This window comes from Anomaloglossus baeobatrachus, chromosome 1, assembly GCF_048569485.1.
Source record: "Anomaloglossus baeobatrachus isolate aAnoBae1 chromosome 1, aAnoBae1.hap1, whole genome shotgun sequence".
Taxonomy (NCBI): domain Eukaryota; kingdom Metazoa; phylum Chordata; class Amphibia; order Anura; family Aromobatidae; genus Anomaloglossus; species Anomaloglossus baeobatrachus.
This window is the reverse complement of record NC_134353.1, coordinates 437,383,828-437,399,964: the sequence shown is the minus strand read 5'-3', so window position 1 is coordinate 437,399,964 and position 16,137 is coordinate 437,383,828. Positions and strand designations below refer to the sequence as shown.

Genomic DNA, 16,137 nt, shown 5'->3' with positions numbered 1-16,137 from the left:
AGCCTTTTGATGAGGACAGTAACCACCTGATCCACATAGCACAATCTGGACCAGAACTGAGAATCACAAGTGATATAACAGTCCAAGCCTCCCAATATAGCTAGGGTTACAGCTGCGCACCACAACACCCAGCAACCATTTTTTTTTGTTTTTTCTCTCTGTCTTGTCTTAATGAACAATCAGTCTACAACAGATGTTTTCACTTGGACACTGATTCACTGAGACAAGTTCATGTTTCCTCTTATAAATTCAGCATACATATTTGTCCATGTTACCTAAGAATAAGGACCCTGTTCCAGGGTCCGAAACACGTCAGGATTTGGTCTTTGGACATGTTTTTTAATTTTGTATGCAATTTCAACATTATGAACTAAATAAAACAGAAGAACTCTCTGATACAGGTGGGACAAGGCCCCCTTAGTAATCGGAGGATAGACTGTCCTTGTAAAGCCCACAATTCCTATGATTCTCTTAGAGGTACCTCCTGAAAGAAAGAGGGGAACATAGGAAAAAACTTTTAAACAATGAAATGCTGCAGCAGACACTCACCCCCCCAAGATGGCAGATCTGGTACCGGTTTCGGAGGCAGTTTATCACTTCCAGATTTGGATTTCTCAGACCCCCCGGAATGTCGACTTGCCGGACTGGAGGGACTAGTCCTGCCGGAGGAGCGCTCCCCTTGCTGCCCTGGGAATCTGTATGCTGTTCCAGCACATACTGCTCTGGTGGAGAGTTGTCTTCCATCCTGAATAGGGGAGAAGTCATACTCACCAGAATGCAACGAAGGCGACTCCTCATACCTCCCTGGTTCAAATTTCCCGCCCGAAATCCGTTCACTGGGCGCCGCCATCTTGGAACACCTTGCACATGCGCAGGTGATGAACTTCTGGGTGCCCCGTCACTTCCTCTTCACCCCGGCGTCACGTCAACAGGGCGCCCGTCTCACGGGCTCCATGTCAGGATCACATAGCTTGGGGCGACGCAGAGCTGAGCTCCCGCTCCAGGCCCGCGCCCCACCACCGCAGACAGCCGAAGCCCTGGGGAGGTGCATCCAGGCCAGAATGCCGGCTTTTGGTAAGAAACCAAACTTCCACACCGGGTCAGACCTGGGAGAAACTGTGGGTTGTCCCATCAGGACAGGAAACCAAACTGATGTGGAGGAGAGGTACCGCCTTTTTATCAGTGGGTTTCCTGTCCTGATGTGGGCAGAACCTCTCAGGCCTAAAACACACGTCCTTGAAAACCACGCACGTGTAAAACGGTCAGTTTTTCGGGTCCGTTTTCTAGGTCCGTTTTTATGGTATGTGTGGCCTGCGTGTGTATCCCGTATGCTAGCCGTATGTGCGTGTGGAATGTCCGTGTGTGCGTTAGTGAAATAACTGACGTGTGTGTGTTGTCCGTGTGAAATGTACGTGTGTGATGCAAAATGTCGTTACTACATGTCGGAAGACAGAGTAGCGGGATGAGAATGAACTCGGGTGAACTTCACCCGACTTCATTGTCATGCCGCGGCTCTGTCTGTGTGCCATGTACTGATTAGCGGTTACCTGTGAAGGATTCACCGGTGACCGCTAATCCCCCGAGTGACTGAAGTGTCCCCCCCTCTCTCATACTCACCGATTCCCGATCACCGGTGCTGCAGAGCATTCACACTGCTCCGGCGGCTTTTTCTAATTTGAAAAAGCCGGCTGCTCATTAAACAATCTCGTATTCCCTGCTTTCTCCCCCCACCGGCGCCTATGATTGGTTGCTGTGAGACACGCCCCCACGCTGAGTGACAGGTGTCTCACTGCACCCAATCACAGCAGCCGGTGGGCGTGTCACTATGGAGTATAGAAACAAATAATTAAAAAAAACGGCGTGCGGTCCCCCCCATTTTAATACCAGCCAGATAAAGCCATACGGCTGAAGGCTGGTATCCTCAGGATGGGGAGCTCCACGTTATGGGGAGCCCCCCAGCCTAACAATATCAGTCAGCAGCCGCCCAGAATTGCCGCATACATTATATGCGACAGTTCTGGGACTGTACCCGGCTCTTCCCGATTTGCCCTGGTGCGTTGGCAAATCGGGGTAATAAGGAATTATTGGCAGCCCATAGCTGACAATAACTCCTAGATTAATCATGTCAGGCGTCTCCCCGAGATACCTTCCATGATTAATCTGTAAGTGACAGTTAAAAAACCCACACACACCCGAAAAAATAATTTATTAGAAATAAAAAACACTAACAAAGTCCCTCATCACCAATTTATTAACCCCGACAAAGCCCTCCATGTCCGGCGTAATCCACGGACCTCCAGCGTCGCTTCCAGCTCTGCTGCATGCAGGTGACAGGAGCAGCAGAATACACCGCCGCTCCTGTCAGCTCCACGCAGCAACTGAGGCGAGTAGCGCGATCAGCTGAGCTGTCACTGAGATTACCCGCGGCCACTGGATCCAGCGGTGGCCGCGAGTTACCTGACTGACAGCAGCTGATCGCGCTACTCACCTCAGTTGCTGCGTGGAGCTGACAGGAGCGGCGGTGTATTCTGCTGCTCCTGTCACCTGCATGCAGCAGAGCTGGAAGCGACGCTGGAGGTCCGTGGATTACGCCGGACATGGAGGGCTTTGTCGGGGTTAATAAATTGGTGATGAGGGACTTTGTTAGTGTTTTTTATTTCTAATAAATTATTTTTTCGGGTGTGTGTGTGTTTTTTAACTGTCACTTACAGATTAATCATGGAAGGTATCTCGGGGAGACGCCTGACATGATTAATCTAGGAGTTATTGTCAGCTATGGGCTGCCAATAACTCCTTATTACCACGATTTGCCAACGCACCAGGGCAAATCGGGAAGAGCCGGGTACAGTACCAGAACTGTCGCATATAATGTATGCGGCAATTCTGGGCGGCTGCTGACTGATATTGTTAGGCTGGGGGGCTCCCCATAACGTGGAGCTCCCCATCCTGAGAATACCAGCCTTCAGCCGTATGGCTTTATCTGGCTGGTATTAAAATGGGGGGGACCGCACGCCAGTTTTTTTAATTATTTATTTATTTTACTGCACAGTATAGACACGCCCACCGGCTGCTGTGATTGGGTGCAGTGACACAGCTGTCACTCAGCGTGGTGGGCGTGTGTGACTGCAACCAATCACAGGCGCCGGTGGGCGGGTAAAGCAGGGATACGAGATTGATTAATGGGCGGCCGGCTTTTTCAAAATAGTTAAAGCCGCCGGAGTTTTTATAACAGCCGTGCAGCGCCGCGCCGGAGATCGGGGAAGGGTAAGTATGAGAGAGGGGGGGGGGAAACTGACCGACAGACAGCGAGAGGGACACATAAGACCGAGAGACCGACCGACAGACAGAGACCGGCCGACGGACTGAGGGAGAGAACGAAACAGAAAAAGAAAAAAAGACCGACATCACATGAAAAAAAGCACAAAACATACAGGGAGCAAACAGAGATGCGTCCGTGTCACTCGGACGTGCGCACAGACCCATTGACTTTCATTGGGTCCGTGCTGCGTGTTGCATGCAGAAAACGGACATGCTTCCGTGCAAAACGCACACAGGTACGGATCACGGACACGGACAAACGGACATGCATCAAAAACGCACGTGGAGGTTTTATCATACAATACCATTGGTGCACGTTTGGCCGTGTCTCCAGTATACACGGAAACGGACCAAACACGCACGTGTTTCACGGATGTGTGTTTCAGGCCTCAGGTGGTGCTGTCATGGGCGAAAAGGAAAAATTTGGTTTAAAGGTATGCGGATGATGTATTCTGTGTTTATGGTATTTAATGTGTTGAATCATCTGTTTTCTTTTTATAGAATGAAAGATTGTAATGCAGATTTCTGTGGTCCAAGTGAAGGTTAAAAATCCATTGAAATAGTTTACCATTATAAGGTTACACAACGCGATATTTATGGTGTTCCCGGTTAGGTACAATCTACACAATGTGACTTTTATGCCTAAACGTAGAACTCCGGTGCCACACACTTTTTGAATCTAATTATGCTTTGGATAATAGAATTAAAAAAAAAAAGGTGGGGGGGGGGGGTTTAGTGAGTAAAATGAAGCTGAACATCATGATTGCTTCCAGGAGATGGAGAAAGAAACTGTCACGCCTGACAATGTCTCTAAACACCTACTGGAAAATCCAGACTACACCCTGTTTACATAGGTAGGGATGGTTGACCTGTACCTATGCTGAAGATGCTATTGCCAATATTTATACAGACTCTTGATATGCTTTCTGCATAGTGCATGATTTTGGTGTCATATGGGCAAATAGAGGGATCACCTCCACAGCAGGAACTCCAGTCAAAAATGCAGAATGTGTCCGCAGACTGATGTTTGCCCTGTACAGGACAAGACAATTTGCTATCTTGAAGGTCCAAGCCATGGTTACGACCAGAGCACAGAAGAAGATAATTCTACAAGACCTATCTTTAGCTGAACCAGAAGATCCTAGAACTCACCTACAAGATGATTGAGCTGCTGACTGGAGAGGTTCCTATAAGGTGCCAGGATGTCACCATCTATTTCTCCATGGAGGAGTGGGTGTATTTAGAAGGACAAAAAGATCTGTACAAGGACGTCATGATGGAGGTTCCCCAGTCCTTCATCCCCAGTTTTATCCAGTAAGAGGACACCAGAGAGATGCCCCCGTCCACGTCTTCCACAGGACTGTAAACAAGAAAATCCCAATGTTCCTCAGGATCATCAGGATTACACAGTAGTGAAGAAGACTTCTAGTGAGCGCTGTCAGGTCCCTGCGTGTAAGGGATTGGGAAGACCCTTGAGCAAATCACCAGGCCTCCACCTCACCCCCGATACATGAGAACATCAATGACCAGAAGATCCCAGAGACCGCATAAATGTTGCTAGAAAACCAATAGATCGTCTCAAGGCAGAAGACTAGTCACAAGAGAAGAACTGCAAAGATGGAATAAAGAAGGAGCCAAGCTAGAAGGTGACATCTAGAAGGTCAACAGTCTACCTTGCCTTCCTAGAAAACTGTATGCCGCCATAGCTGCCTGGAGACATGGCCCCACCCACAGAGGGAAAAACCAGAGCCTACAAGTGATACGCAAGTTCTTCTATGCCACCGGGATATCTACCAGGCTTGCTGCCTATAATAAGAGCTGTCATGTTTGTCAAACTTTTAACACCGGAAGGACACAAGAAGTCCCACCCAAACACCTAGCAAAGCCCCTGTACCCGTTCCAGAGGATCCAAGACGAACACATCCAGTTGCCCAAGTGTGGGAGATATGAATACTGCCTAGTAGTAGTGGATGTTTTCTCCAGTTGGCCTGAAGTGGCCGGATCTATTCCCGGTTGCTCTGTATCACGTGAGAACGACCCCATTGGCTGGACACAGGTTGTCCTCTTATGAGATTTTGTTTGAATCAATTCCGCCGATTGCGGGGTTCAGCCCCCAGGAATTGTTAGAATCAAATATTAAGATTAGCAAGATTAACCATAAACTGCACAAAGAACTAACTAACACACATGCTATAGTTTCTTTCTCTCTCCCAGACTCTACAAGAGATGACACTTGCCACCGTTTGAAGCCAGGAGACTCAGTGCTGGTCAAGAGACATGTCAAGCGACATTGCCTAGAGCCACTGTATGACTGTCCCTACCAAGTATTGCTGGTGACTCAAACATCTGCCAAATTGGAAGGAAGAAATACCTGGGTCCACGCCTCCCATTGCAAGCTTGTTCCAGCTAAAGAATGAAGATCCCTCTTTTCATCATGAGTTGTGTCTTGCTAACCGAAGGAATGGATAGAGATAGATATATAGATATATATACACACACACACACACACACACACTATGTGTTGAATACAAGGGTCAGAAGATCATTGAGCTTCTACCGGATAGAGACATGCCTCTGTGTGGTTATTTCTCTTGATTCATATACATCTGTGCAGTTCTAATTTGGACTCCTCGTCTGAGACCCTGAGAGAGAGACCCCCTGGAGGTCTCCCCCCAACAGTAGTATTGTGCCCATCCTTGCACCCTGTAGTATTGTGCCCATCCTTATGCCCTGTAGTATTGTGCCCATCCTTGTATTGTGCCCAGTAGTATTGTGCCCATCCTTGTGCCCTGTAGTATCGTGCTCATCCTTTAGTAATACACAAAAAAAAAAAAAAAAAAAAACACACACCTTTCCTTCGTTCCCTTATTAGGGTGCATGCCCATGATCAGTGTTTGCAGCGTTTTGGATGCAGCATATTTCAGCTGCGTCCAAAACGCTGCGATGTACAGTACAAGAAAAGTGGATGGGATTTCTAGAAGTCAAATGCCACTGTGCAGTTCTTTGCTTCAGAATCGCATGAGCCCTCCCTAGGGAGAACACAGGGACGAGACCGCAGCGTGCAGAACCCTGATCCCTGGCAAGGGCAACTGCGGTCTCCTGTGGAGGAGACCTTCTGCCCCGCAGGTCAGGACCCGCCGCTTCCAGCACGCAAGTCCTGATAGTGGGTACCTTACCTGCTTGTTGCAGCCAGCAGACCTCGTGAAGATCGCAGCTCTATGCTGGGGGTTCGCACCGCTTTAGGGCTTTACAACAGTTTATCATTTGCGGTGCCGGGCAGAGGAGCTCTGTGCACTATGGCAATGGTTGCAACGGCCAATCGGATGCAAGGAGGAGAAAGCCTAATCAATTTTGCACCACACTTTTTCCTTCTACTCAAATATCCATTAATATACTTGGATACAGCACACTGAACAGCCAGCTTCTTTAGCAATGACCTTTTGTGGCTTACCCTCCTTGTGGAGTGTATCAATGACTACCTTCTGGACATCTGTCGAATTAGCAGTCTTCCCCATGATTGTGTAGCCTACTGAAGAACCAGACTATGGGACCATTTTAAACGCTTAGGAAGCCTTTGTAGGTGTTGTGGCAATTCTAGTTTTCAGAGAAAATGACCTGGGTTTTCATTGGCTTAAACCATAATCATCAACATTAACAGAAACACTTGAAATAGATCACTGTTTGTAATGCCTCTATATAATATACGGATTTCACTTTTTGTATTGAATTGCTGAAATAAATTAACTTTGACAATATTCTAATTTATTGAGATGCACATGTAGCTTTATATGCAGAGGAAGATATAGCTATGCCATACAGACTGACGCACTCTGTTTTTTGCCTTTGTCTCTGAACTCAAGGTGTTTGGAGACTGGGGTTATTTATGAATAGATTGGAGCCGTGAGCACTCAGAAGTGGACTTCTAGAATGCTTATTTTAATATTAGCCGAAATGGTAAAAAACAAAAAACATACTAACATTCCTGGTAATTATTTTCAGTATAAGCACACCAGCACCTTCAAGTCTAAGATCTATACAGCTTGCTTTAGTTTGTGTTTACCTTACCGCTTAAAATATTTTAATAGACTGCCATTGCATAATCAGTGGAGGTCCAAACATTTATTTTTAGATGGTAAAAAACATGGTGATTCAAACATTAAGGCAAGCATCCCACTGGTGTATGATTTGAAGGAGTGAAATGTGAGAAAATCTCGCAATGCACTCAGCCCAATGTTCGTAAATGAAGCAGCTCACATCTGAGGGGGTTTTCCTAAGCCCTAATTGGATTAAAGAAAAAAAAAAGTTGCAGCATGCTGCGATCGTCTGCGAGTCTCTGCTCACTCACACCCATACAAGTCTATGGGTGCATATGATTGTGAAACATCGGATGCCACTGATTTCATGATTGCGATTTACGTAGAGACAGGCAGCAGAGAAGATGGAGATACTATATCCCCTTCTCTACAGTTGTGATCAGATCACAGTACAATACACTTGGATTGCACTCACAGCAGAACCTCAGGCGACACCTCGCATCTAATAGGCATACATCAGAAGCCAAATACCAGTGTGGACCCTGCCTTACGGTACTACTAGCGTGAGAGAATTGGATGTGATATGCTAGTGACCCTTGCTCTGGCTCTCCTGGGAGCGTGAGCTCAGTGTCATTCTGCTGTAAGCAGTTCTTGTGATCGACTCTCAGGTGTGGAGAAGAAGGAGGGAGGATTTTCTCCATTGTTTGTGTATCGCACTGCAGTCAGATGTCATCCCAGCGCAGTCCACGATGCTGAAGTTGATTTCTTATTTGTCCAGTTTCTTAGTCGGGGCTGAAGTTATTTTCTTATTCGGCTATTTATTTTCTGGTTTTTTTACAGGTTTCTCAACAAAAATAAAACCTCCCAAGTATATAATAACATGCAGTCATGTGCCCTGTTGTGATTACACTTAAAAGCACCTAAATATTTTTTAAGACTGGCACAAAAATGAGCATCAAAGTTGGCCAATGAGGTATGTTCTTGAAGGCTTTAATTGGCTTTGGGCCACTGATCTCACACTACAATTACATAGCTAGCGATGCCCCACATCCAATTCATGCTACTACAGTCATGGCCAAAAGTTTTGAGAATGCTACAAATATTAATTTTTACAAAGTCTACTGCTTAAGTTTTTCTAATGGCAATTTGCCATTAGAATGTCATAAAGAGTGATCAGCTTAACAGCAATTACTTGCAAAGTCAATATTGGCTAAGAAAATGAACTTTAACTCCCAAAACACATTTCAACATCATTGCATTCCTGCCTTAAAAGGAGCAGCTAACATTGTTTTAGTGATTATTCCCTTAACACAGGTGTGGGTGTTGATGAGGACAGGGCTGGCGATCAATCAGTCATGATTAAGTAAGAATGACACCACTGGACACTTTAGGGTGGAAACACATCTATGCGAGTAAAATCGGTCCGACTGGGCTGGAAAAAACTCGGCTGATTTTAGTTCACGTTAGGTGCGAGTGCAACGCAAGTGCGATGCTATTTCTGAGATTTTACTAGCGTGTGTAATGCGTGTGTAATGCGTGTGTAATGCGTATTTTTTACTATGTCATCTGCCATTCAGCGCTGCTACATGGCCGCTAACAGCAGACACAGACAGCCATGTAGCAGAGCTGAATGGCAGATGACAGCAGACACAGACAGAGCCGCACTGTCAGAATGAACTCGGGTGAACTTCACCCGACTTCATTGTCATGCTGCGGCTCTGTCTGTGTCGCGTCCTGATTAGCGGTCACCAGTGAAGGGCTCACCGGTGACCACTAATCCCCCGAGTGACTGAAGTTAGCAGCCCTCTCTCATACTCACCGATCCCCGGCGCTGCACGGCATTCACACTGCTCCGGCGGCTTTTACTATTTTGAAAAAGCCGGCCGCTCATTAAAGAATCTCGTATTCCCTGCTTTCCCCGCCCACAGGCGCCTATGATTGGTTGCAGTGAGACACGCCCCCACGCTGAGTGACAGGTGTCTCACTGCACCCAATCACAGCAGCCGGTGGGCGTGTCTATACTGTGCAGTGAAATAAATAAATAATTAAAAAAAATGGCGTGCGGTCCCCCCCAATTTTAATACCAGCCAGATAAAGCCATACGGCTGAAGGGTGGTATTCTCAGGATGGGGAGCTCCACGTTATGGGGAGCCCCCCACCCTAACAATATCAGCCAACAGCCGCCCAGAATTGCCGCATACATTATATGCGACAGTTCTGGGACTGTACCCGGCTCTTCCCGATTTGCCCTGGTGCGTTGGCAAATCGGGGTAATAAGGAGTTATTGGCAGCCCATAGCTGCCAATAAGTCCTAGATTAATCATGTCAGGCGTCTATGAGACACCCTCCATGATTAATCTGTAAGTTACAGTAAATAAACACACACACATGAAAAAATCCTTTATTGGAAATAAAAAACACAAACACATTCCCTCATTACCAATTTATTAACCCCGACAAACCCTCCATGTCCGGCGTAATCCACGGACTCCAGCGTCGCTTCCAGCATGAAGGTGACAGGAGCTGCAGAAGACACCGCCGCTCCGGTCACCTCCACGCAGCAACTGAGGTGAGTAGTGCGATCTGCTGAGCTGTCACTGAGGTTACCCGCTGTCACCGCTGGATCCACCGGTGGCCGCGATTAACCTCAGTGACAGCTCAGCTGATCGCGCTACTCACCTCAGTTGCTGCTTGGAGGTGACCGGAGCGGCGGTGTCTTCTGCAGCTCCTGTCACCTTCATGCTGGAAGCGACGCTGGAGTCCGTGGATTACGCCGGACATGGAGGGTTTGTCGGGGTTAATAAATTGATAATGAGGGAATGTGTTTGTGTTTTTTATTTCCAATAAAGGATTTTTTCATGTGTGTGTGTTTATTTACTGTAACTTACAGATTAATCATGGAGGGTGTCTCATAGACGCCTGACATGATTAATCTAGGACTTATTGGCAGCTATGGGCTGCCAATAACTCCTTATTACCCCGATTTGCCAACGCACCAGGGTAAATCGGGAAGAGCCGGGTACAGTCCCAGAACTGTCGCATATAATGTATGCGGCAATTCTGGGCGGCTGTTGGCTGATATTGTTAGGGTGGGGGGCTCCCCATAACGTGGAGCTCCCCATCCTGAGAATACCAGCCTTCAGCCGTATGGCTTTATCTGACTGGTATTAAAATTGGGGGGGACCGCGCGCCATTTTTTTTAATTATTTATTTATTTATTTCACTGCACAGTATAGACCCGCCCACCGGCTGCTGTGATTGGGTGCAGTGAGACACCTGTCACTCAGCGTGGGGGCGTGTCTCACTGCAACCAATCATAGGCGCCTGTGGGCGGGGAAAGCAGGGAATACGAGATTCTTTAATGAGCGGCCGGCTTTTTCAAAATAGTAAAAGCCGCCGCAGCAGTGAGAAAGCCGTGCAGCGCCGCGCCGGGGGATCGGGGAACGGTGAGTATGAGAGAGGGGTGGAAACTGACCGACAGACTGTGAGAAAGGGACAGAGATAGTGACGGACCGACAGAGAGAGAATAGAGACTGAGAGGGAGAGACCGACTGACAGAGAATAGTGATTGACAGACATTGGGAGACATCGCTCGTTTCCAGTGTTTTAGGAAACATGCGAGAAATGTATTTAGAAAATCGGATGTCACTAAGATGGTGTGAATGCCGTCCCATGACATCCGATTTTTTACACGCTCCCATAGACTTGCATTGGAGAAACTCGCAGTAGAAACTCGCAAAAAAGCAGCATGCTGCGATTTTTTTCTCGGTCCGATTTGGACTGAGAAAAAAATCGCAGATGAGAGCTGAATCATTCACTAACATGTGTCCGATTCCAATGCGAGTTTTTCTCGCATTACTCTACTGCGAGAAACTCGCAAGTGAGAAGCAGCCCTTAAAAGGAGGCTGGTGCTTGGTATCATTGATTCTCTTTAGTTAACCATGGTTATCTCTAAAGAAACACGTGCAGCCATCATTGCTCTGCACAAAAATGGCCTAACAGGGAAGAGTATCGCAGCTACAAAGATTGCACCTCAGTCAACATGCACCTCAGTCAACAATCTATCGCATCATCAAGAACTTCAAGGAGAGAGCTTCCATTGTTGCCAAAAAGGCTCCAGGGCGCCCAAGAAGGACCAGCAAACGCCAGGACCATATCTTAAAACTGTTTCAGCTGTGGGATCAGACTACCAGCAGTGCCGAGCTAGCTCAGCAATGGCAGCAGGCTGGTGTGAGTGCTTCTGCACGCACTGTGAGGCAGAGACTCTTTGAGCAAGGCCTGGTTTCAAGGAGGGCAGCAAATAAGCCACTTCGCTCCAGAAAAAACATCAGGGACCGACTGATATTCTGCAAAAGGTACAGGGAGTGGACTGCTGAGGACTGGGGTAAAGTCATTTTCTCAGATGAATCCCCTTTTCGATTGTTTGGGACATCTGGAAAACAGCTTATTAGGAGAAGAAGAGGTGAGCGCTACCACCAGTCTTGTCTCATGCCAACTGTTAAGCATCCTGAAACGATTCATGTGTGGGGTTGCTTCTCAGCCAAGGGAATCGGCTCACTCACAGTCTTGCCTAAGAACACAGCCATGAATAAAGAATGGTACCAGAATGTCCTCCAAGAGCAACTTCTCCCAACTGTCCAAGAGCAGTTTGGCGCCCAACAATGCCTTTTCCAGCATGATGGAGCACCTTGCCATACAGCAAAGGTGATCACTAAATGTCTCATGGAACAAAACAGAGATTTTGGGTCCATGGCCTGGAAACTCCCCAGATCTTAATCCCATTGAGAACTTGTGGGCAATCATCAAGAGACGGGTGGACAAACAAAAACCAACAAATTCTGGCAAAATGCAAGCATTGCTTATGCAAGAATGGACAGCTATCAGTCAGGATTTGGTCCAGAAGTTGATTGAGAGCATGCCAGGGAGAATTGCAGAGGTCCTGAAGAAGAAGGGTCAAAACTGCAAATATTGACTTGCTGCATTAACTCATTCTAACTGTCAATATAACCTTTTGGTACTCATAATATGATTGCAATTATATTTCTGTATGTGATGTAAACATCAGACAAACACAATTAAAAACCAGAGGGCAACAGATCATGTGAAAATATAATTTTGGTGTCATTCTCAAAACTTTTGGCCATGACTGTACAGCCTGGCCCAAATGGGTTCTGGACATTAGAACTGGCATCAAAGTGGGAAGAAACCCAATTCTCACAGATTTGAATAAGTAACAGGTATTATTGAGGGGTTAAATGGCTTTGGACCACTAATATCTCACCATAAATACATACCTAGTGATGCCACTCAAAGTCATCTCACTCCAGCCTGACCCAAATAGGTTCTGGGCATCAGAACTGGCATCAAAGTGGGCAAATCGCCAGTTTTCACAGATTTGAATAAGTAAAAACCAATCAACAGGGTGAGATGAAAAATGACCGCAAAACAGCTGCTATACCGGATGTTCTTTATTCAATCTTTGTGCAGGGTAAAAATCGCGGCAGGAGGAGACCTGGATACCGGCCCCTCACAGAGGACGACGGCCGTTTCGCCTGTCAATAGGCTTCTATATGAAATCTCCACTATCCTTGACATAAGAGGGAATGAACTGTAATAAAGGTCTTAACAGCCAATCAAGATAGTGGGAGAGTGGCTCACTCAGTAAGCCAATCCCAGCCACTATCGGACGGCCTGGGGGATCATTGATCACTATTAAAAGGAATTACGTGGCAAGAAGGGTTCAATTTGACTTCAATTGATGTGGAAAATTTATATACTAGAATTCCACAGACTTTAGGTATAGAGGCAGTGAAGGTTATAGTGGCACGGAGTGGCAAAAATTCTTTATTTTGTGATTTTGTTGGGGAAGCTTTGTATTCTGTCTTGTCAAAGAATGCCTTTGTGTTTTTGGAGCAGTGGTACGTACAATGCGGGGGTACCGCGATGGGTACCCCCGTGTCTTGCGTGATGGCTAATCTTTTTTTAGGACATTTTGAGAGCAAATTTGGCTTTGATAATTCTAATCCATACTTGAAACATATAAGGCATTATTTAAGGTATGTGGACGATGTATTCATGGTGTGGGATGGAACGGAGGAGGTCTTTTCTGAATTTGTTTCATACCTAAATACCAACAACACCATGAACATGTCGTTCACGTCGGTTTTTGGAGGTAAATCTCTTAGTTTTTTAGACGTAGAAATGTGGGTGGAGCAAGGAATAATCTCCACTAAAGTTCATAGAAAGCCGACTGCCTCCAATTCTTTGCTACATTTCCAGAGCGCGCATCCCCATCATACAAAAACGGCCTTACCCTATGCCCAGTTTTTAAGGTTGAAAAGAACAAACAGTACTGGTGAGGGTTTGTCGGAACAGGCATATGATTTGAAACATAGACTTCATGTTAGACTTCATGTTATTATATACTTGGGAGGTTTTATTTTTGTTGAGAAACCCGTAAATAACAGAAAAAAAATAATAGCCGAATAATAAACTGCAGAATAAGAAACCAACTTCAGCACCAAATAAGAAAGTGGATGAATAAGGCCTAGTACACACAGCAGAATAAGGCCTAGTACACACTGCGAGTAATACGGAGCGAGTGGAATGCGATTAAAAAAAAAATAAAATAGCATTCCACTAGGACCAATATTACTCTATGGGGCAGTCCTAATTGGACAGAGAAAATAATCACAGCATGCTGCGGGTGGAATGCGATCCTGTTCACTCGCACCCATGCAAGTCTATGGGGCGAGAGAAACATCGCACTGCTCTCGCATTACGCCGGTGTAACGCGAGAGCAGTGCGATTCTCCCATCAGCCAGCAACGGAGGACATAGGGAGATAAATCCCGCCCTCCCCTCCACAGCATCGGCCATCCCCTCCGCAGCTGTGGTCTGATCGCACGAGCAGACCAGTCGCATGACACTCGACTCCCGCTGTGCTGCGACTGTGCGCTGAGTGTCATGCAAAGCACTCGCAGAAATCCCCTTGTGGCCTCAGCCTAAGGCTACTTTCACACTTGCTTTGGACGGCTTTCGTAGCATTGCGTTGTGTGTCGGATGCAACGGATGCGTTGCATATAGTGACACAACGGATGCTATGGATCGTACAAAACAACGGAAAGCTTTTTTTTTTTTCTTCTTTACAGTTTTACCGGCAGCAGACTATTGTGAACGATCAGCTGATCGCTCTCAATAGCCGGCGGCCGGTCGCTCAGCTGAGCGCTGTCACTTGCCGGCGGCCGGGCATGCCGGCGGGCGCTCAGCTGAGCGCTGTCACTTGCCGGTGGCCGGGCATGCCGGCGGGCGGGCGTTCAGCTGAGCGCTGTCACTTGCCGGCGGCTGGGCGCTCAGCTGAATGTTCGGCCACCAGAGACAAAAAAAAGTTTGTGACTTAAAAAAAAAAAAAAAGAAGGATGCGCAGTGCAATTCTGCGGATTGCGCTGCTCAAAAAAAACGTTACATGCTGCGCTTCTTCCGCCCCGACGCAGCGTCAAAATAACGACGCTACGCCGTCCAGCAGATGCAACGCAGACACTTGCGTTAGTGTGTTGTCCATACAAGTCTATGGAGAATAGCGCAGTGCGTTAACGGACTCCGCTGAACGCAAGTGTGAAAGTACCCTAAGAAACCAACTTCTGCATTATGTAGTCCAATGTTTCACACTATCCATAGACTTGCATGGGTGCAAGTGAGTTGAGACTTCCTGCAAAACATAGCATGCTGATAATCTTTTCTCATTGCCAATGTGGCTAGAGAAGAGTCACACTTCCCCATAGTTTTACACTGGAGTACGTGTAATCCAATATTTTAAATGATTGCACAATTCAGTGTCAATCGCAAGTGGGATCTCTAGAAATAAATCACCATCCAACCACTGAGCGAGCCACAGCTCTGCCCACCTGCACCTTTATAAAGATGTACATCACAGGGCAGGAAGGGGTTAATGGCAGCTTGTAGTGTGACCGCAGGGGCACCATCCTGTAACTGATAACACGGCGTACGGACCCACACTCACCTCTAAGATCTTCACAAACCGGGGGAACACGGGATTCCTGGACACCGGGATTACAGGAACATTAGGGAACACGTCAGGCACCAGGAGGGGGGTAAGAGCTGTGACAATTGGGGCTTCTGCCCCACCGCCGGCACCATCTTCACTGTTCTCTCCATCATTCTGGCCGCCACCTTGTGCCCCATCATCCCCAGAGAATGCACCGCTGCCCCGATTCCCGTACCTACGCACTACTCTGCAGAGGACAGCGGCCTGAGGACGGGGGAAGGCTGCGCTGACGGGAGCGGCGATCCCTGTGTAAGAACACAGGACGCAGAGCCGGCTGCTAGCCGTGTACACTGTGCGCTGGCTACCTGCTGTGTACACTCTGTGCTGGGCTACACGGGAAAAACAGAGCCCTAGCCACCGACTACCATCCCACAGACGCATACACATCGACATCCTATTCTCCTATCTGCCTAAGGTAACACGGTGGATAGCGTGTAGAATAGTTGGTTTTGGGTTTTTTTTTCGGTTTTTTTTTTTTTTGCAATGACGTCACCGGAAAAGGCGGGGCCTCATGAGCAGGAAGCAGCAGTGAACTGTGTTCGGGGACGGTAGAGGCTGGTTGCGTCTAGATCAGAGTTGATTTTTTGTGGTCCTCAAAAAATCAACTCTGATCTAGCTGCTTCAGTAGTGAGCCGGCTATATCGGAGTTGATTTTTTGAGGCCTCATTTTTTCCACTCTGATTTAGCCGGCTCACTACTGAAGTGTCTAGATCAGAGTGGG

General features: G+C 47.2%; 1 protein-coding gene across 2 annotated transcripts in view; it reads right to left on the bottom strand.

The window, feature by feature from the left end:
- The window catches only part of LONP1 (lon peptidase 1, mitochondrial), an 829,185-nt gene extending 813,295 nt beyond the window's left edge, over positions 1-15,890 (bottom strand). For both annotated transcript variants that reach the window (XM_075352644.1, XM_075352645.1), the window contains exon 1: positions 15,372-15,890. In XM_075352644.1, the coding sequence (XP_075208759.1) occupies positions 15,372-15,809 (438 nt within the window). In that variant the 5' untranslated portion in view covers positions 15,810-15,890. The remainder of the gene's footprint in view (positions 1-15,371) is intronic.
- Between the last annotated feature and the right edge of the window lie 247 nt (positions 15,891-16,137).